The 21085-nt window shown below is 43.0% G+C and overlaps 2 protein-coding genes across 5 annotated transcripts in view; one reads left to right on the top strand and one right to left on the bottom strand.

The window, feature by feature from the left end:
• The window catches only part of ATAD1 (ATPase family AAA domain containing 1), a 35845-nt gene extending 33405 nt beyond the window's left edge, over positions 1 to 2440 (top strand). For both annotated transcript variants that reach the window (XM_034776363.1, XM_034776364.1), the window contains exons 9-10: positions 345 to 478; positions 1510 to 2440. In XM_034776363.1, coding sequence (XP_034632254.1) covers positions 345 to 478; positions 1510 to 1630 — 255 coding nt within the window. In that variant the 3' untranslated portion in view covers positions 1631 to 2440. The remainder of the gene's footprint in view (positions 1 to 344; positions 479 to 1509) is intronic.
• A 5178-nt stretch (positions 2441 to 7618) lies between these two features.
• PAPSS2 (3'-phosphoadenosine 5'-phosphosulfate synthase 2) overlaps positions 7619 to 21085 on the bottom strand; it is a 70526-nt gene continuing 57059 nt past the window's right edge. For all 3 annotated transcript variants that reach the window (XM_034775180.1, XM_034775181.1, XM_034775182.1), the window contains 4 exons: positions 19466 to 19601; positions 14571 to 14839; positions 11471 to 11700; positions 7619 to 10866 (listed from right to left, as the gene is read on the bottom strand). In XM_034775180.1, the coding sequence (XP_034631071.1) occupies positions 10695 to 10866; positions 11471 to 11700; positions 14571 to 14839; positions 19466 to 19601 (807 nt within the window). In that variant the 3' untranslated portion in view covers positions 7619 to 10694. The remainder of the gene's footprint in view (positions 10867 to 11470; positions 11701 to 14570; positions 14840 to 19465; positions 19602 to 21085) is intronic.

Below are 21085 nucleotides of genomic sequence, written 5' to 3'. Positions count from 1 at the left end.
GTGCCAGGGGGATCCTGTCCTCTTCAGCTGTCAGCACTCTTAAATTTGTACAGGAGAAATGAAGTATAATAAGGTAATTACTGCCTTCTAGTAGCTGCCAGTTCTTTTTAACAGCTATAAAGTTTTGTTAGTGAAACTTTAATTTTACTAATCACCTCGTTACTTCCTAGGTAGAGAGTATTTGTCTTATGTTGTGATTATACTTTGCTAATATTTCCTTTTAGTTCCTCAAAGGCAAAACCTTAATAAAGACAGTAAGTCGCTAAGAGTGACTCTTTTCTATATTTAGTAGAATATCTTACTGAATTTCAAGTTTTCATGCCTCATTCTTTATTTTCTGGTAGGTGGATAGGCACGTGGACCTCTTGCAAATTGCTAAAGAAACAGATGGGTTTTCAGGAAGTGATTTGAAAGAAATGTGTCGTGATGCAGCACTCCTGTGCGTCAGGGAATATGTTAATTCTACATGTGAAGAAAGGTGCTTCTTGTTGTTTATATTGTGGTTGTCAAACTGAGACTGAGCCCCCTTTGTGCTAGACACTCAACATTAAAATTGAAGACACAATTATTTGTAAATAAGGAGCTTTAAAAACAAAACTAGTGATAGAAACCAATGGTGTTTTTTCTCTACGCCAATCCTCACTACACACACACACAAATTCAGTGAATAAATCACTTCATTTTGGTTATGGATGTAATTAGGATTTTGTTGAAAATTGCTTCAGTGCTATTTGGAAATATTATGGTAAAAGATGAACACACAAGATGGGGCGTAACTTTATTGATTTTAATGGGACTGTTCATGTGCATAAATTTACTGTGTATAATGTTTGGAGGGTTGGTCCCTGGGTGTAATCATAACAGGCTGTAAATATGGCTACTTGAATCATACAGGTTCCAGTCATGCACCCCCTGCCTCCCCCAAAGCGCTAAACCAGACATTCTAACCTAAAGGCTCCATTGCCTCTGTTATAGGATCATTGCCCTCAAGCTTACTTTTGTATGGTGTTAAATCCAAATCCAAGGTGAGCTTGAGTGCTACTGTTTAGTACTGAAAAGTAAACAAAAAACATTTGGTGTGTTTAGTTGGAGAACTAATTCTCCAATATCAAAATCAGAAATTAGTGAACATTAAGTAGTCCAGAGTTTCCTTATAAAATGTTGTTTAGCTATAATTTTTTAAGATCCAAACTCGTTTTTCAAATGGGTTTCTTTCCTGTTCCTTATTTTAGTGTCCATAACTTCAGTACATCGTTTTTACCAATACAGTAAGATACCTAAAGAGGAACCCCACACACTTATGTTGCATAGACCATGATCCTTTAGCTCTTGTGAACACTTCTGTCCTACCCCGGTTATGTCAGTTACATCCGTTGATATAGCCAGACATCATCTATTTAGTGTTCTGTGGCTTCTGGCACTGTATGTACAGTGGAGGATTATTTTATAGCATGTAAATTAGATTAATTATGTAACATTTGAATCACTTTTTTTTTGTTTTTTTTTAAGCCATGATGAAGATGAAATTCGGCCAGTGCAACAGCAGGATCTGCACAGGGCAATTGAGAAGATGAGGAAGTCAAAAGATGCAACACTTCAGAATGTTTTGATGCATGTTAGTTTAGACTAAGACTAAACAGTGTGTTTGCAGTTTCTGATGTGGCCTAATTTGACTTGCGCTGTAATCAGTTAGTTAAAAAAGGAATGTGGGGGGAGGGAAATCCCTTCAATAAGGGAGTTAAATGTTTCATTTCTAGAGGGTTTTTATACACTGAATTCTAAATTATTGAAAGCTGTAGTCTTACAGAAATAGATGTGGTCCACAGTTCATGAAGTGGAACAATATAGTCCAGTCCAAGAGTGAATGCTTGTGTTTTGTCCAATTACCAATACGTTGTAGTGGCTTTAAAGTAGGTTCTAATGTGATGCACGTTTTTTGGGGGGAAGGGGAAAATGATTGAATACCAGTTCATGTATATATGTATGAACGTGTGTGTGTTTATATTAAATGTATATATCCACACATTTTTTATATATAGACATAATCTGTAGATAAGTTGAATATGGAAACTTTTTTTACTTAATTACTGAATGAAATTAAATCAGAAGATGTATAGATTAAAAGACTGCTGAATTCAATGCATATTTACCTTTTTTTCTTTTAGCAACTTATACAAAAGGCAGAAATTCTGTTTGAATTGAGATTTTATTTTACAACTTTGAAGTAGTGGTGACTTTCACATTGATGTTTGACGTCTACATGCAGTAGAGGTAGCAAACTAATGCATAAGTGTTTGAATATTTTTCATTTTATAAAAAATCCTGCTATTAGGCTCTCTTGTTTTAAATGCTGTTTTTACATTTTTCCTCTCTGAGTTGAGTAAATACCCTTGCAAACTGGTCTTTCATTAAACCCTCCATGTTATAATTCCCTAAAAAATGTGGTTCTCTGATTTACTATACACTAGTCGGGTTATGTAGTCCTGACTTCATTTTTTTTAGTATATATATTGTAACATCTTTACACAATGCTATGAATTATCACGAGTTTTATTTTAACTTGGAGGGGGAAGTATATTTTGTGGTGGTTTTCTTTGTTTCCTCATACACTAATTTGCAAAGCTGAGAAACTCTACCTGGGTCTCCCAGTCATTGTGAATTAGCAATGTTCTACTGTACGTGGTGGCAACAGTTTAACAAATTTATATAATTAAGAGATCAATAATATAAGATGTAAAACTTTTCCAAGCTTAATATTGTTTAAAAAAAGGGTACCTTTATTTTTTATAGTAGCACTATGAATTGTGCACTAATCAAGTGTATATTGTGGCAGAGCTCTGACCTTGTCCCCACGGGTCCCACGCTTCTAGGCGGTTTATGCTAGCCTCAGTGGCTCACTGCGACCCTCCATGTAGCCCTTCTCTCTCTAGGGCCAAGGTTACAGTCTACTGAGCCCTTTTCATCATAAGCCAGCAAGGAGATTGGTGAGAGAACTCCCACAGTCTCTGTTGTCCCTAGGGGCTTGTTTCAGGACAGGAGGCTAGACTTTCCCTCCCAGGAGGTGTTCCTGTAGTGGTGGGTTGGGGGGAACCTGGGCCCGCCCTCTACACCAGGTTCCAGCCAAGGGACCCTAATAGTAGCAGCTGTTGGCAGCCAACCTTAGACTGCCAAGGTTGCTACATTTCCCTGAGCCACTTCCCCACAGCTTTCCCTTCTTCACCCTTACCTTAGGGCTCCCTTACCCATGACTTGAGGGTGTCTTCAATAACCAGCCCTTCAGCCACACTTTCTCTCCTCTGGCTCCCCCTGCTCTTCTCTGCCTGACTGGAGTGAGCCTTTTATAGTATCAGAGAGGCCTTAATTAGAGTCAGGTGGTCACATTAATGGCCTCACCTGACTCTTTGCAGGTTAATTAGAGTCAGGTGCCCCTGTTCGGGTCAGTCAGGGAACAGAAAACTGTTAATCCAGTGGCCAGTATATCTGCTGTCTGCTACACCCAACTGGCCTGGGTCTATCACAATATATACTTCCTAATCTAAGTGCCAGGAATGTTCTGACCTAAGTATTTTACGTACAACCAACATATGCTACTGATAAGAGGAAAGTTAAATAAGCACTGAAAAGTTAAAAATAAAATGAAGAAATTTGAACCAGCCATCCTAGGATATAAAGAGCTAAAAATGGAAATTCCATCAAAAGTTTACAACCACTTTATTTTATAATATATAAAAAGTCCCTTTTCTCTGAGAACTTCAGTTAACTCTTGTTATATATCAGCTGTTCAAAAGATGTTACTTTGACTCAGCAACTCATTTTCCCACCCCCTCCTCTCAAAGATTGCCTTTCTCCAAGCTAAGGTTGGTTTCCTTTTTGACACTGGAAAGCTCTAGAGTAAATGCACATAGCTTTCAATCATAGTGGAAAAGGGAAATGAATTTATGCCACTGTAAAGAACACTAATTGGGGGTATTTGGCATTTTAATCTCAAGTAGTTCAACAATAGAAAAGTCTTAAACAGTAGTTGAGGAGATCCAATAACATACAGAATTGTATCCTTTTTAAAAGAATTCCTCTAATAGGAAGGGGAGCTCTTCAGTCCCTAGGAAAATAACAGAACCAGCAGTGAGAGAATTGGCAAACATCTAGCAGAAAAGCTGCAGGGATTTATAAGGAACAAATGACCGGCAAACTTAGTTGTTCTTGAATTTTGATTAAATTTGTGGATGAGGAAAATGCAGCAGAAGTAATATAATTTTAGTAAAGCATTCAGTAGTGTGACTCCCCCCCATTACCTTACATACAGTAGCACTCGGCGTATTAAAATTAACTTCTGGGGTTTTAGAATAAATTCAAATAAACTTACATTAGTTAATCCATTTTAGCAAAACACTTAAATACATGCTGAACCTTAAATCTCTGGGTAGTCTAATTGAAATCAATGGGACTGCTCACCTATTTAAAGTTAAGCATATTTATATGCTTTTGCTGAACCAGGCCCTTTTGGACCCAATGGTTTCCCCCCGCCCATTCCCTTGAACATGATACTACCCTTTCTACATGATGTGTGTTTGATTTCATTTAAGTCTCTTCCTACTTCACTCAGTAACCATGATAGCTGCAGTAGTCTGTGGCTAAAAGGCTGACAAATGATCCAGTCTAGGAGGAAATCCTGGTGTCTTCTTTTCACAAGGTCCTTGCTATTAAGTGAAGAATTCATATAGATCAGTGGTTTTCAACCCCCCTTTTTCTTCCTCATTTGCAGATCCCTAAAAAGATTCAAATGGAGGTGTGGACCCTTTGGAGAACACCACTTGAATTGCCCTTCCGCTATTTAAGATTCTCTTTCAGAGTATGCTTGAACTTCCTATTTTTACTCCCATGCACTGGAGGAAAAAGCTGGACAACTCCTCACCCATACTAGGTACACGAATAAGCAGGGGATCATGTTTCAGAGTAGCAGCTGTGTTAGTCTGTATCCGCAAAAAGAACAGGAGTACTTGTAGCACCTTAGAGACTAACAAATTTATTAGAGCATAAGCTTTCATGGACTACAGCCCACTTCTTCGGATCATGGTGCCTGAAGCGTATCAGCTCATCCCCTGAGCAGAAAAGTTTACTCTTAACCACTCAATTTTTGAAAATTTAGTCCCTGTAGTTAGTTCTGAGTACTTCACCATCTGGCCAAAATTTTCACTTCTCAATGACCTAGAGTGGGAGCCCTTCATGACTGTGGGTGGAATTTTTCTTCACCAAGCCCTGAGGGCAAAATGCCACTTGGAGTCCTGACTGGAGCAATTCTGTCTTTCTGTGCCTGTGTGGGAAGAAAGTAGAGTGCTGAGATTAGAGTTTCCTCTGGTGTGGCCATGAACGATGATGCTCCTGCAACCACCATTCAGCCTTCATTAGGTGAAGGTACACACTCACAACTGGTTAGTTTCAGTTCAAAGGATCGGGGTACTTTGGTATTCCTCACCACCTCTAAACTCACACCAGCATCTGTGCATAATGCTTTCTACCCTACCTAGGGGGCCAGAAGAATCTATCCTCTCCTGGCAGATGACAACCTGGCCTCAGTTACATATGCTGTCATCTCTTCCAGTCTAGGTTACCACAATACACTATAGCTGGCCATGAAGCTCTCAGGAAACTCCAACTAGCACACAATGCTGCAGGGCATCTCCTCAGTAATGCTGGCTATTCTAAGCCTATCAAACCTGGTCTCAGCTCTCTACACTGGCTTCCCATAAAATATTAAGTTCAAGGAGTTTTGTCCTTATCTTCAATATTCTCATGGTGTTTTGGGCCTGGATATCTAAATGTGCCCAAAGCTCCAGGAGGAGGACCGTAGTTTACAACTGTTCCTCGGCCATAATGGAGTTGTCCACCATAAAAGTAAAATTCATGCATGCAGGAGACTGAACTTTCTCGGGCCAGTCTTAGACTGGAATCAACTTTCATAAATACTAATGACCATCACAAACCTCACCCCATTCTGCTCTACGTGCAAAGTGCACTACTTCAAGCTACCTTCTTTGACCTGTCTCCTCTTACACATTAACTTGCATATTTAAAAAAAAAAAAAAAAAAAGTAAAAATAAACTGCCGTAAACACTACACTTCACACACAATTTTGCCCACCTGCTCGGTAAAGGATGAGAGTGAGAACAAACCACGTGACAGATACAGTTACATTATTTAATGTATTACAGGAAGGTGCTCAGAACAGTGAGCAGGGTGGTATAAGATCCTTACTTCAATCCTAGTTACTTGATTCCTTCACCTTGGTAGTAGCAATGAATGTTTTTCATACCAACTGCTTCTACAAGAGGGGAGTGAAGATTTCCACTGCTCCATTTTATTTCTGCTTTATAGGGAAATGGATCCCAGCAGCATGTAGGTGCTCACAAGTTAGAGTCTGAAAACTGGGCAAAGCAACTATCCCTAAATTGCTTTTTATATCTGATGTGGAGTTGATGTAGTTACTAAGAAGTTAGGGATAGTGTGGCCTATGTGTGGGGTATTTTTTAAATAAAATGCCTGTATTCCTACCGTATATACTTGTTCATAAGCTGAATTTTTTTAGTAAAAAAGGGAAGCATCAGAGAAGGGGGTTGGCTTATGAACAGGTATAGAGAGGGAGAGGTGGGCCACAGCCCTTCCCCCCCAACAGAGGGGGCAAGGAGAGGCAGCAGAGTCTCTCCACTTCTGGAGAAGCTGCTCTCCCCCCAGCCTTTGAAGCAGCTGCAGCTCCGGGGCTGGCAGGCTGTGGCCACACCGCCCTGCCCCACCAGCCGGAGCACGCTACGGCCATGTCGCCCGCCCCGCCCACTGGACATCCTGCCCTGGCCTGTCCCAGCTAAGGTGGGAAGGGATGGGATGGTGAGAGTGTGGGGGTCCCAGGCTGGGGTGGGGTCATGTGGGGGGTGATTACAGGGTTACTCCCCTGACCCCCAGCTTCTCCCCCCAAAAATTTCCCAACCAGTTGCTGTCCTGGCCCGTCAGGGTAAGCAGCTGGCGCGCTGGGACACTTAATTTACTTAGGTTTATCTCCATGCCTGCGGATGCTCGAGGTAAATAAACCATCTCGGCCAGCCAGCAGCTTATCCTGATGGCCCAGGAGCCAAAGTTTGCTGACCCCTGAATTATAGGGTTGGCTTATGAATGGGTCATAAAAAATTTCCATTTTTACTTATCCATCTTGGGGGGAGTCAGCTTATAAATGAACCAGCTTGTGAATGAGTATATACGGTATGTTAATCCTCATGCCGGAACCATGCTATAAGACAGTAATAAGAAGGAAGGGATAGTTCAGGAAACTGGCTGTAACAGGTTCTGCTGGTATTTATCCAATAAGTTTTTAGCATTGTTTCAATGGCTACTTTCCCATGTTTGCCAAACCCCTGGAGATTAGAAGACCAGGAGTAGCAAGGCAGTGGGAGAACTCATGTAAATTTAATGCTGCCAGTCTGCATTCCCTTACAGGTAAGTTTGGGTGTGAATACATTTCAGAAAGCCTTTGGGGCCTCCTTACCCCTCTGAGCTTACTAGTTAAAAAAAAAAAAAGGTGGTAAAAAAATCCACAAAATGACAAGCAAATATTTAGACATAGAAATATATATTTGTACTAAAAGAAAATGTTTAATAACAGAGTATCAAGTTCAGAATACATTACGAATCATGAGATGCATCAGTCAAGGCACAAATTCCAGTCTTTAATAAATATACTATAAAAATACTAGCGAATGGACTCAGTGTATTACACTATTTTAAAGGAATAATTTTTGTTTTGCTGTAACCATGTGGATTTACTGCTTTTTCACAGACCACTTTGTTTCAAGGTTAAAAAAATGCAACACCACTATTTAAAATATCAAATATTAATTATAAGTCACAGTATTACTTTTGTCTTTCAGGTTCCTGCCAGAGGGCCTGAATATAAAAGGCACTATTGTTTAATATATTTTTAGCTTCTGGTGTTACATTTGTAGTATTTAACTTTTTGAGGTATAATACAACTTTTGATTCCTTAGTCTAGATTTTTTAAAAGCAATAAGAAGCTGGAAACATTTGAAAAGTAAAATGCTTTAAAATAACATTTTGAATTGCTTCTGTAATTATGTGCATTGCACAATGGGCACAGCAAAACAATTTCACTTAATATATATTTTACTAAACTAAATTACAAGCAGAAGCATGATTGTTTTACTATGTATAGATATTTTTATAATTAAAACTGAAAAATGAGAAGAATCTTATTAATTTCATTTTCAACACCTTTTAACCAGTTTTTGGACACCCATTAAAGTATTGTGACATATATAACTGCAAGATCAGAGACTGAAATCACTTCTATTAATTCCTACAATAACTGTGTATATTTTCCTTAGAAAATGAATAACACAATATCATGTTCATGGAGGTAATAAGCTCCTACAAGTCTCCAGTAAATACCAACCATTACTTCAACAGCTCTCATACGTTTCTTCTTCCTAGAAGCCCATGAAAGTAGATAGGCTTTGGAGCATGTTCTAAGATTTGGGCTTATTTGAGCCATTAGGGAAGTAGTGAATTACAAAGTCTAGGCCTGGGTCTCCACATGGACAACCTGTTAACAGTTCCTTCTCTTCTAGACTGAGGGGTCTCCAGTGTACACAATGCCTCTGCTGACTACAAATATGGCAATACGGTGCAGGGAAGAGAGGTGACTTCTCACATAGGGAGATTCCAAGCCAATCAAGGCTTTCTAGATCAAAGCCAACAACCTCAACATCACCCAGAAACACAATGGCCGCTAATGCAGATCGGAAGACTAACAGAGTGTGTGCATGGTGAGCCTGCTTCCCCAGTGATCAGCCACATCCTGCATCAGCTTACGTTTCCAGATGGATTTATGGTGCAGCTCTCAGAAGAGTTCACTTTAGTAATCACAAGGTGGCAAACAAGAATAGCCAGACCCATGTCCAAAAGAAACTGTTGCAACCTCCTGGCCAGATACAGATGGGAAAAAACCCCAACATCCCCCCAGTCAAATAGCACCTGGAGATCCTAACCCGTCTCCCAGATTACCACATGAAGCAACAACAGGCAACACACACACTCTCCATTAAAGAGGCACGTACAATTCACCATATTTTCCCATCTGCCATTTTCATTATTGTTTTTTCTAGAAAGAGCGTCAGCCAGCTGTTCCTCACCCTCGCCCCAATCTCTGGCAGACAGTGATAAAACGAATGTGCCTTTTTTTTTTCTCTTTAGAATATCAGTAAGCTGCAACATGATGGGCATTAATAGGCTATTGGTCCATGACGTGTACATTATGGGCATGAAACTGATGGGAGAGTGTCTACTTCCATACTCTGTTAATGCACGTCCTGGAGGGGCTTACTGCAGTTACAGGAAATATGCTTAATTTGGGGAAAAAAAACAAAACAACCCACCATGTTTAAAGCTAAGCTTTCTGAAGGGCGATGTGCATTGGGGGGGTCAGGGCTATCCTTCCTATATGGAAAGCATAAGCAAGGGAACGTGTGTTAAACACTATCTCTAAAATTTTTACTGCATAGCAAAGTAATTTTTCTAGCTCTCTCAGTGACACCTTTCCCAAACCTCCTGGAGCCAAAATGGCCTTTCAGGAACAAGTTGTGGCCAGTTTGTTTCCTTTTTCTATTGGAAACTGGAAACATTATATTTGACTAAATTAGCTTTTGCAATAGAAAAGAGGGTAGAAAGTGCCAGAAAGAGGGGCTAGCTTGACATTCTAGAGTGTGAACAGACTATTTTAAACTGTCTCCACCTAAACTTGGCCTCTTTATTCAATAAGCTGAACTGGGATCCTGATTCTCAAATCACATACACCAGTGTAAATCAGAAATAACTCCACTCTGGTCAGTGGAATTACACTGGTATAAAACAGATGAAGTAAGAGCAGTTTAAGGGCCTCATGCATCTCCTAGTACAGCTTCCAGCAGTCAAAGCAGGCCAGCTCCCCTTCAGTTCTGGGTTGGGAGGGAAAGTGCCACTGGGAGCCCTCAATGCAGGACTCAAAAGTTAAAGCACCACTTCTCCCAGACGCACCATGGCACTCAAGCTTGGCTGCTTTAAATTGTCTCTTATGTAGAAAGCTAAACTTGGAGCTGCAATAAAGCTTAGTTCAGTTTCTTGACTGAAAAGTCCAAATTTAAGTAGGAGGCATTAGAAAGAGAGGGGTGTGTGGTGGACAACAGAAACCCATATATGTGCTAAAGAAAATCCTTCTGCCCATTGCAGAAGATGAGCTTCTTAAGGAATAAGGGGAATATAGTTAATCATTTATTTCCTATTTCCGGTTTGTAACTGATTTAAAGAGCATAAGGGATACGTAACTACATCATGGCTATAAGGTCAAACTGTGCACCTTTGGGGGTTGGTGTACCACTATGACATCACTAAAGATGTCCAACTGGCCAGTCCTAATATGGCTTTGGAGAATCATCATATAGAGCCATATTCTACTATAAATAACAGACCTGCTGCTGCTCCCTTTGAGGTTGAAAGGAAAATTCCCAATAATTTAGTGGGAGAAGGGCCAGGCCCAAAATACATACATTCAAAAACAGTTTGACCCTATTAGAAATTGTTCTATCCTACCATTAGGGTATTGAAAATGCAAACTAAGTGATCTGTAATTCAGTAAATCAATCAATCAGAGCTCACTGTTAATACCCATATTTTTGAGGAAAAATAGAATTAATATTTTTTTCCAGTGATTTGTAGTATTCAGTTAAGACTTTCCAAGCTTTTGGGGCCATGAACCCATCAGGTGGATTTTCGCCTTCCCGAGCAAGCTTTCTCATGCGTGTTCCGGAGATGAAGTCAAATTCATTGTGCCTACCACAGAACAGACATATGGATGAAATCAGTAAATTTAATCTCCTTAAGTGCATCAAAGCCAAATCTTTTCAAATGTATTATTTTTGCTGTCCTCAGAATTTAATCTGAAAATTGCTGGTACGATGTCTTCACTAACTCTGTAAGCACTAATGGCACAAATCTTTATCTTCATGTGCTAATTTACCAGCAGCAATAAGAAGCAACGGGGCCTCTATTAAAAGGACCTCTATTTTCACTATTACATTATATTATTAAATATAAAATACTTTTCTAAAAATAAGGAGAAGTATTTCTACTGTTGTTTCCTAAATGTTGTTGTTTCTTAACCTTTTTGGTAAAGATCAAGCATAGCGTTAGTTTCACATGCGCTAACTCCTTTGTCTGGGTGTTGTGTCCTGTGCTGGCAGGCAAACAGACTCCTCACATAGGTCTTTTCATCCCTTAGTTCTTTTATTTCATTTACAACCAAGTTATCTAAAATACTACAAAACTTTTCCTTTCTTCTGCTAAACTGCAACCCTTAAGAAATCCTTTAAAATATTAAATAATATTTAAATATAATATGGGCTACTTTAAAGCGGGTTATCATTCACTGTGTTACCTTTCTGGATCGTAGAAAATCATGGCCTTTTCTACTTTATTGTATGCTGCAACTCTGAAGGGAATGATTTCCACAGAGGCCAGGCCTGGTGCCATGCTAAGGACCTTCCCTCCTTGTGTGGGCTCATACAAGTCTTTCTTGGTCTCTGGATGGGGCATGCCTGCAGGGTCTCGGCCCACAATGTAGAAATTAGCTCCAGCAATCATTCGAGCCCTACAGTGCCACTGAACCTGTGAAGGTGCAACACAAATACCATTATTTAAATGCAGGCCGACACTTGACATAGCATGTCAATATTTTTGTCTTGCTTTAATAAAAAATGTTTAAAAGCTAGGCAATGTCTTTATTTGGACACGCATGAAAAGAATGACACTCTTCAGCAGGCTATTTGTTGTTTCTGATGATGGTTACCCACTTCACTTTCATCTACCACTGCTTTTACTTCCTCTGCTTAAATAAAATGAAACTGGTCTAAAATTAAATTTCTGCAAAGGTTGCATCTAGTGGAAGTTGTAGAGAGAGAAACTGATTTTTGTTCTGTTTTTTTACGGCTGTAAGAGTCCATGAGATCATTTGCTCTCTCTCTGTCTGATCATAGAACTGCTTAAGTGAAATGATGTCTGAAAACTGAGAGGCCATAACTGAAGAAGGCTGAAGAGTGAACACTTTACAAGTCTCTTTATTTACTAATAGTTGAATATATGCCATAACTTAAGTGTGGCTGGCTGGATAATTGGAGCCTCTTGTGAAATGGGAAAGAATAGCGCATCCTTTATTACTTTAATATTAATTCCTCTCTCTATTGGGGCCACCAAGAACTGATTGCCATAATCTTGATTACGTGTGAGAGTTGCCCCAGCCTCTCCAGGAGGCCAGACAGACCACCCCAGCCAGGTCTAGAAAGAATCCCAGAGGTGCAAAGGTAAAGTAAAGCCACCTTCGCACCTCAGTCCTCTCTTGGGTTGTCTCTCCTGCAAGGGGCAGCACAGAATGTGGCTGGATATATATACTCTCTGTGCCTCACAACCTGTACACGGTCTCTGCTCAGCTGTATTCCCTTCCCCTTTGTCACCCTCTCAGTATTTAAATAGAAATTGACAGTCCATCTTCAGTAAAAAAAAAATTATAATCACCAAATGTCCTGCACCCCAGGGGGCTGTGTAAATAATGCTCGTGTCACTGAAATTACTAGTTAAAAAGTGTAAGTAATTCCCCCAGGAATAAATTACTATTCCTTTCTCTCAGGATTTATATAATAGTGTAGTTCTATTTACTAGTTATTTAATAGCCGTGAGGCACAAACTCTTGTAAAAGCTCTTGTGAAGGGCAGAGGCTGAAGGTTCCTACACTGCAGCCAAGTGACTGCCCAGCTGAGACAGGTATATGCTGCACGAGCAGATGAAACTGTGAGGAAAGTTCTGATTCCTTAATGCTTTTATCCTAACCTCCACATTTGCCTATCTCGGGATATTTATTCCTTAGCTTTGGGGAAAGAATTACTGGGGGAAATTGAAGCAATGAGCGTCCATGGCCAGAAACGCCCAAAGGAGTGGAAATCAATAGGAGTCAAAAGCCCAGTTACCCATCACATCTCCACTGTCTCGTGTAGCCTTCACCTTCAGCACATGCCGATTCTCTAAGCAGTCATTGCCAACGTGGACCTCTCAGGAGATAATGCCACAGGTTTATCTATAGCAGCTCCCCTGCCTCCAAATAAAGTGTCCAGCACAAAATGAGTAGAGGGAGAAGCAGTAAGAGAAGGTAGATAGACTGAGTGGTGGGCAGTACAAAGTACAGAGTTTACACCCTGCAAGCAGGTAGGGATGAGAAGAGACCTATCGGGGGAATTCAGATGGCTCAGGGTAGAAGGAGGGAAAACTCACGGGAGACTTAACAAGTTGCCAGTACTCATGGAGGCCCAGATGGCAGACCTTGGTATTTCTGTGAGGTCTAGCCTTTTTAAAATTTGAACCCCTGGCTAATGTGATGATACAACAAAGGTGCATTCATGTGGTGAACACTGAAGGAAATATGTAAACATATTACATGACTATTAAAAAGTCCCTCATTCACTGATGCTTTGGGGAATAGCACAGGTTCTCAAAGAGGAGTGGGACAGTTTTATCATTTAGGAACTCTGCTTTTAGATTATGTTGGTAAAAAGTATTTATATTTGTATTGAATGCAGCACAGGCAGGGAAAAATGTAAGAAACTAAATAAAAATGTATCAGAGGGGTAGCTGTGTTAGTCTGGATCTGTAAAAAGCAACAGAGAGTCCTGTGGCATCTTTAAGACTAACAGATGTATTGGAGCATAAGCTTTTGTGGGTGAATGCCCACTTCGTCGGATGCATGACATGCATCCAACATGCATCCGACGAAGTGGGCATTCACCCACGAAAGCTTATGCTCCAATACATCTGTTAGTCTTAAAGGTGCCACAGGACTCTCTGTTGCTTTTTACTGANACTAAATAAAAATGTATCAGAGGGGTAGCCGTGTTAGTCTGGATCTGTAAAAAGCAACAGAGAGTCCTGTGGCATCTTTAAGACTAACAGATGTATTGGAGCATAAGCTTTTGTGGGTGAATGCCCACTTCGTCGGATGCATGACATGCATCCAACATGCGTCTGACGAAGTGGGCATTCACCCACGAAAGTTTATGCTCCAATACATATGTTAGTCTTAAAGGTGCCACAGGACTCTGTTGCTTTTTAAATAAAAATGATTGCCTGAAACGTAGCTCAATAAAAATGGCTCTATGTACTCCCTGTTTTTCAGTCATGTGTGTTTAGGTTATGTCCAGAACCAAGATTACCAGGTTGCAGACCCAGTATGGCAAAATCTAATCTGATTATTTATGAAGCAAAATTTACAGCTGGACTTTTTCAGATATTGGTCTGATCTTTTAATTCTGTCAATTAGCAAATCTTATCGAACTTGTACTGTTAGCATAGTTGATATGGAAGCTTCCGATGAAGAATGAATAGGAAACCTCAGATGTCACTTACTATGTCACTTCTCTGAATAAAGCCATATTTATGGACTTAAAATTCTGTGAATACTTCAAGGTGTTGGTTGTTATTTAAGAAATACATACCTCTGTTGGACCAGCATACAACATGGGAGAGGGGAAGATTGCAACAATAGTTGACTTTGGGTCTAGGACATGTTCCTCAAGCACGGCTGCATGCTGCTTCATTCGCCACTCTAGTGGCACATCATCCTCTTTGGTCCAGCCTCCTAGAGGGTGCAGCAGAAGCACCGGATGTTTGTAACCTCTTTCCAGCAGATGTCTTTTGGTGTCCTGCATGAGCAGAGCATGACCATTGTGGACAGGGTTGCGCAGTTGAAATGCAAATATGGCATCTGAGAAAGAAAGATTCAGAACAATGTCATAAGCCCGATAAGATGATTAACAACTGCACTAACCTGAACACCTAACAGGAAGTACATTTATAGTCTATGTAAGTCATGAGCATCAAATTATGACAACTTCTACTGTTTACATTCCCTGGTATTATTATTTGTATGAATGATCTGTATTACCATAGTGCCTGGGAGCCCTAGTTATGGACCAAGATCCCATTGTGCTAGGTGCTGCACAAACACAGAACAAGAAAACAAAATAAGCAACCTTATCTTCCCATGGAATGGTTCCTACAATACTTAAATTATATATGTACTATTTCTCTTAAGTGCTCTGTGAAATTTTTTCATTGTGCACATTTTCTCTGAGGTTGATCTTGGTTATCTCATCCCACTGTGGCCAATGTATTTTTCACCTTCTCATTAGAAAGTGTATTTCCAATCTACATCACATCCTCTAAACTTCACTTCTGAAAATATGTATTTGTTTGTTTTCAAAGTCAATGAAATGCTTAGGGAGTTTGGAAAATCTACAATAAAAGCATCCTCTGCCTTCTAAAACAAGGTCAAATTTGTTATGCAGAGTTGTAGGTGACTTGTGGAACTTCTTTCCCCAGTATGACATGTTTTGGTGATTGCAGTGTTGTAGCTGTGCTGGTCCCAGGATAAAAGCCCAGGATATTCACCTTAAGAAACTTAAACCTGCCTTCACCAAACACACACCAGAGAAGTAGATTGCATCATGAAACAGGCCACCCAAATACCCCAAGAGAACCTGCTTCAATAAAGAGGGGAAAAAAAGCTCCTCCAACCACACCCCCACACTTGTCACTTGGTATCCCAGAACACTGGAACCCATCGGGTATCATTAAACAATTACAACCCACACCTGATGGGGACTACATCCTGAAAAAAATGTTTCCTGAACCTCCTCTTTTGGCCTTCAAACAACCCCCCAACCTCATCAAGCATTTCGTAAGATGCAAGTTCCCCACCAACCAGGACACAACCCAAAGCAGCACCACACCCTGCCAGAACAACAGATGCAAAACCTGCAGACATATCTTCACTGCTATGATGATCAATTCCCCCTCGTCCCCCAAACAAACCTTTCAAGTTCTGGGGGTCCTACACATGCCTATCACAACATGTGATGTGCCTCATCCATTGCACTAAATGCCCCAATAATAACTATGTGGGTGAAATGAGACAAACACTACGCTCTCGAATGAACTCACACAGAAAAATATTAAAAGACAAAAACATTTCCTAAAATGATCACTCCATATCTGCCCTCTCAGTCCTCGTTCTCAAAGGAAATCTGCCCAACACTTTCAAAAAATGAGCCTGGAAGCCTAAATAACTTTGGTAAACACGAAAACACAGACTGAAGAGGGACTCCAGATTTACGGTTTATTACAACCATCTGTAACCTACTAATCCCTGTTTTTTGTCCTATGACTGCAGAGGTGTTAATGGGCCATTTCATCTTGAACGGTCCCTTAGGATATGTGTTAACTACTTAAGCTAAACAATCTGTTCCACCTTGTATTTAGCTGTGACACTCTGGGTATGTCTACACTGCAATTAAAAACCCACAGCTGGCCCATGCCAGTTGACTCTGGCTTGCGGGCATAAGCGGTGAGTTATATTCCCACGTGGTGCCCGTGCACCAGCCATATTCAGAGCCCAGGAGCCCAGCTCCACCAATATTTGGGGCCGGGTTTCCCCCCCGCCCCGGCCCCACCTGCCGCGCCTCTCCCCCCCCCCCCACGCCTCCCCCGGACCCCTCTTGCTTTCCCGGGACCCCAGAGCAGAGAGTCCCTCTCTTCTGTGCAGCTCCATGCTGCCTCCCTGTAGCAACTGCTGCCGCAGGGTCCTAGTGCCCCCCATCTCCAAAGCCAGGACAGACTGACTGATCCTGGCCTTCCAACTCAGACCTTTCCCTTTTCTGGCGGGACCCTCCAGCAGCACAGGGGGCCCCCCGCCCACAGTTACTGCTCCTGCCCCATGCTGGGCAAGGAGGCAGCCCCATCCCTCACCCTCAGTGAGGCTACAGTCCGGGGCAACAGCTGGGGAGGAGGCACATGCAGCAGCGGGGGAGGCGAGGGAGATTCCTGGACGTGAGAGAGGCCCTAGGAGCACATGTAGTGACAGTGGTGGGAGTGAGTGTGCTGCTGGGGGGGCGGGAACAGGGCCGGCTTTAGCAAGAGTGGGGCCCGATTCCTGGGGCGGGGCTTGCTGCAAGCCCTGCCCCCAGGAATCGAGCCGCGCCGCGCAGGGAGGGGGAAAACCCGCGCCGCGCCGCGGGGGGGGGACGGGGAGACCCGCGCCGCGCCGGGGGGTGGGGGGGACCCGAGCCGCGCCGCGGAAGCCGCGCCGGAGCCGACCCGAGCCGCGGGGACCGGGCTGGGCCGGAGCTGACCCGGGCCACGCCGTGGGGGCCGAGCCGGAGCCCGGGCCGCGGGGGCCGGGCTGGAGCCAAGCCGGGCCAGAGCCGCTGGGGCCTGCGGGAATGGGCCGCGCCTCCCCGGAGCCTTTCTCGCGCCCCCACCACCCCAGCTTACCTTGTGCTGCCGGCCGGCCCCTGCTTCTTTTCAGACTTCCCGCGAATCTCTGATTCGCGGGAAGCAGGGGAGGGGGCGGAGCGTGCAGGGGAGGGGGCGGAGGGGGAAGTGAGCTGGGGGCGGGGTGGACAGCTGCAGCGCAGGGCCCTCTTGGCGCGGGGCCCAATTCAGCCGAATCGGCTGAATCGGCCTAAAGCCGGCCCTGGGCGGGAAAGGGGGGCTCCTCTTCCAGAGCTCTCTGCTGCTGGCAGGGAAAGGGCTGGAGGGAGTCCTCCTCTCTGGCCCCTGTCCCGGAACAGCCTGCCTGCAGCCCAAACTCATCCCCAGCCCTGCCCCACCCCAGAGCCCACACCCCCAGCCAGAGCTTTCACCCCCACACCACACCCTCAACCCTAGCCCTGAGCCCCTCCAGCACCCCAAACACCTTATCCCCAGTCCCAGCCAGAGCCCTCACCCCCCACACCCCAACTCTCTGCCCCAGCCCTGAGCCCCCTCCCACACCCAAACCCCTCATCTCCAGTCCCAGCCAGAGTCCTCATCCCCCTGCATTCCAACCCTCTGCCCCAGCCCTGAGCCTCTCTAACACCCCAAACCCCCCAGCCCCAGACAGAGCCCTTACCCCCCAAACTCCTACTCTTGCCCTGAGCCCCTCCCACACCCCAAACCCTCATCTGCAGCCACACCCCACAGCCCTCACCCCACACCCCTGCACCCCCTCCCATCCCCAAACTCCCTCCCAGAACCTGCACCCTGTCACTCCACACCCCCTCCCATCCCCAAACTCCCTCCCAGAGCCTGCACCCTGCACCCCATTCCCTTGCCCCAGCCTAGGGCCTGCACCCCAGACCTCCTCCCTCACCCAAACTCCCTCCCAGAGCCTTGGGCAGGGGGGGCAAACTTTTTTTGGGGGGGGGGGCAGGTTCTGGGCACCACCAAAATTTCTATAAACCTGCCACCCCTGCTTGCAGGGCTTGGACAAAGGGGATGTTTAATTGTCATGTGGGTATTTGGGTTTGGGCTGCAGCTCGTGCTCTAGGACCCTGCGAGGTGGGAGAGTTCCAGAGTTCAGGCTGCAGCCTGAGCCTGGACATCTACACTGCAATTAAACAGCCCTGCGAGCCTGACTCAGCAGGCCCAGATCAGCCACGGGTGTGTAACTGCAGTGTAGACATACCCTCTGAGTACCTTGCCCAGACCTCATGAAGAGCTCTGTGCAGCTCAAAAGCTTGTCTCTTTCACCAACAGAAGTTGGTCCAATAAAGACATTGCCTCACCCATCTAGTCTCTCTAATGTTGGTGAAGCTTTCCAGGCACTACCACAATGGAGTTTCAATATAGCAACACTCTTCATCTGCCCAGAAAGTTGTGTCTTGTGGGTGCCACAGGTTCCATCCTCTCACCCTTCTTATTTAGGGTGACAATAGATCCCAGTGGCAGGAAGAAAGTGGGGTCAGCTGTTATGGTGCTCCCTGTTTAACCATGGAGGCATGTGCAGGGGAAAATCAGACTGAATTTGGCACAAATGCCGCTCCATGACAAGCCTGTGATTTCTAGTGAACCTCAACTATATCATACGTATTAATAAGAATATTTTCTATCTACACTATGATGAAAAAACTGCAAAGCCCTTGAAGTTGTTTATTGCTAGATGCAGAAATTTAGAAGAGAAGACTAAACCAAGCCTTACATTTAGATCTACAATATGATTTCATTTTTGAGCTCATAATAAAGAGAACTGTTAACTATTCACATACTTTTTGATCAACCTCAGCAAAATAATTCAATGCAAGAAGTCTGTGAAATGTCTAATTTTCACATCACACATGTGCAACTGGAACAGATCTATTAGAATTTTTTAAGGTAGTTTTCCTGCTAGGTTTCAGAGTAGCTAGGTAATTTTCAGCATGCAATTATCTAGCTTCAGCTGCACTTTATTGTAATTAGTCTTGTGATAGTTCTCTCAACGTAAGGATCTTTTAGTAGGAAGACAAAGGATAATTAGGCACTAGCCCAGATGAGACTGTGAAGAGGGTGTAATACCACAAAGTCATATGCTCACCAGCGTTCATTTCTTTAAACTTCTGTTTGAGCTCCAGTGGTGTCAAGCGGTATTGGTCCAGTCCATCATTCCATTTTATTTTCTCTAACACAAGAAGATCACCACCAGCCAACCAATTCCCACTTTCCATCACCATCTACAAAATCATATATATACACATATACATATATTAGTCATGGAATATCTGCTAAATACTAAAACATTTGTGTTAATTTTCTCTTTCATTAAATGCCTCCACAGTACAACTATCAGTGACTTACTGAGTGGCTGCATCTAACCTAAGTGTTTCTCTCCTTGAAATGCAGGGCTAGAGGGGACCTTGCCAGGTCCTCTAGGCTGAGGTAGGACTAAGTATATTGACAAATGATTGTCTAACTGGTTCTTAAAAACCTCCAGAATGATGGGGATTCCACCACCTCCCTTTGAAGTTTAGTTCAGTGCTTAACTATCCATATAGTTAGAAAGTTTTTCCTAATATCTAACCTAAATCTCCCTTGCTGCAGAGTAAGTCCATTATATCTTGTCCTACCTTCAGTGGAGATAGAAAACAATTGCATATGTCCTCATTATAACAACTCTAAACATATTTAAAGACTGTCATCAGGTCCCCCCTCTTCTCTGCCCCTAAACCAAGTCTTCTTTTCTCAAGACTAAACAGGCCCAGTTTTTTAAACCTTTCTTCAGAGGTCGTTTTTCTAAACCTTTTATTATTTTTGTTGCTCTCCTCTGGACTCTCTCCAATTTGTCCACCTCTTTCTTAAAGTGTGGTGCCCAGACTGGACACAGTAGTGCAGGTGAGGTCTCACCAGAACTGAGTAGAGCAGGACAATTACTCCTGTGCCTTACATACAACACTCTTGTTATAAGATGTCAGAATATTAGCCTTTTTTACAATTGCATCACATTGTTGGCTCATATTCAACTTGTAATTCTCTTCCACTCCCAGATCTTTTTCAGCACTACTGCTGCCTAGCCCGGTATTTACTATTTTGTAGTTGTGCATTTGATTTTTCCTTCCTAAATGAAGTACTTTTCACTTGTCTTTCCCGAGGCCTGGTCTACACTAGGAAATTAGGTCGGTATAACTACATTGCTCAGAGGTGTGAAAAATCCACACTCCTGAGCAATGCAGTTAAACCAGCCTAACCCCCAGTTTAGACAGTGCTAGGTCAACGGGAGAATTCTCCCATCATAGTAGCTACCACCTCTTGGGGAAGTAGATTACCTATACCGATGGGAGAACCCCTCCTGTCGGAGCAGGCAGCATCTTCACTGAAGCTCTACAGTGGTGCAGATGCAGTGGTACAGGTGTGTTGCTGCAGTGTTTTAAGTATAGACAAGCCCTAAATTTCATCTTGTTGATTTCAGACCAATTTTCCAATTTGTCAAAGTTGTTTTGAATTCTAATCCTGTCCTACAAAATGCTTGCAACCCCTCCCAGTTTGGTGTAATCTGTGGATTTCATAACATACTCTTCACTTCATTATCTAAGCCATTAATGGAAATATAGAATAGTACCAGACCCAAGACAGGCCCTTGAGGAACGCCACTGGATAGGTCCCCCCAGTTTACAGCAAATCATTGATGACTGCTTTTTACTTACGGTCTTTTAACCAGTTA

Source organism: Trachemys scripta, chromosome 7 (assembly GCF_013100865.1).
Source record: "Trachemys scripta elegans isolate TJP31775 chromosome 7, CAS_Tse_1.0, whole genome shotgun sequence".
Classification (NCBI taxonomy): domain Eukaryota; kingdom Metazoa; phylum Chordata; order Testudines; family Emydidae; genus Trachemys; species Trachemys scripta.
This window is presented reverse-complemented; position numbering and strand designations above follow the sequence as displayed.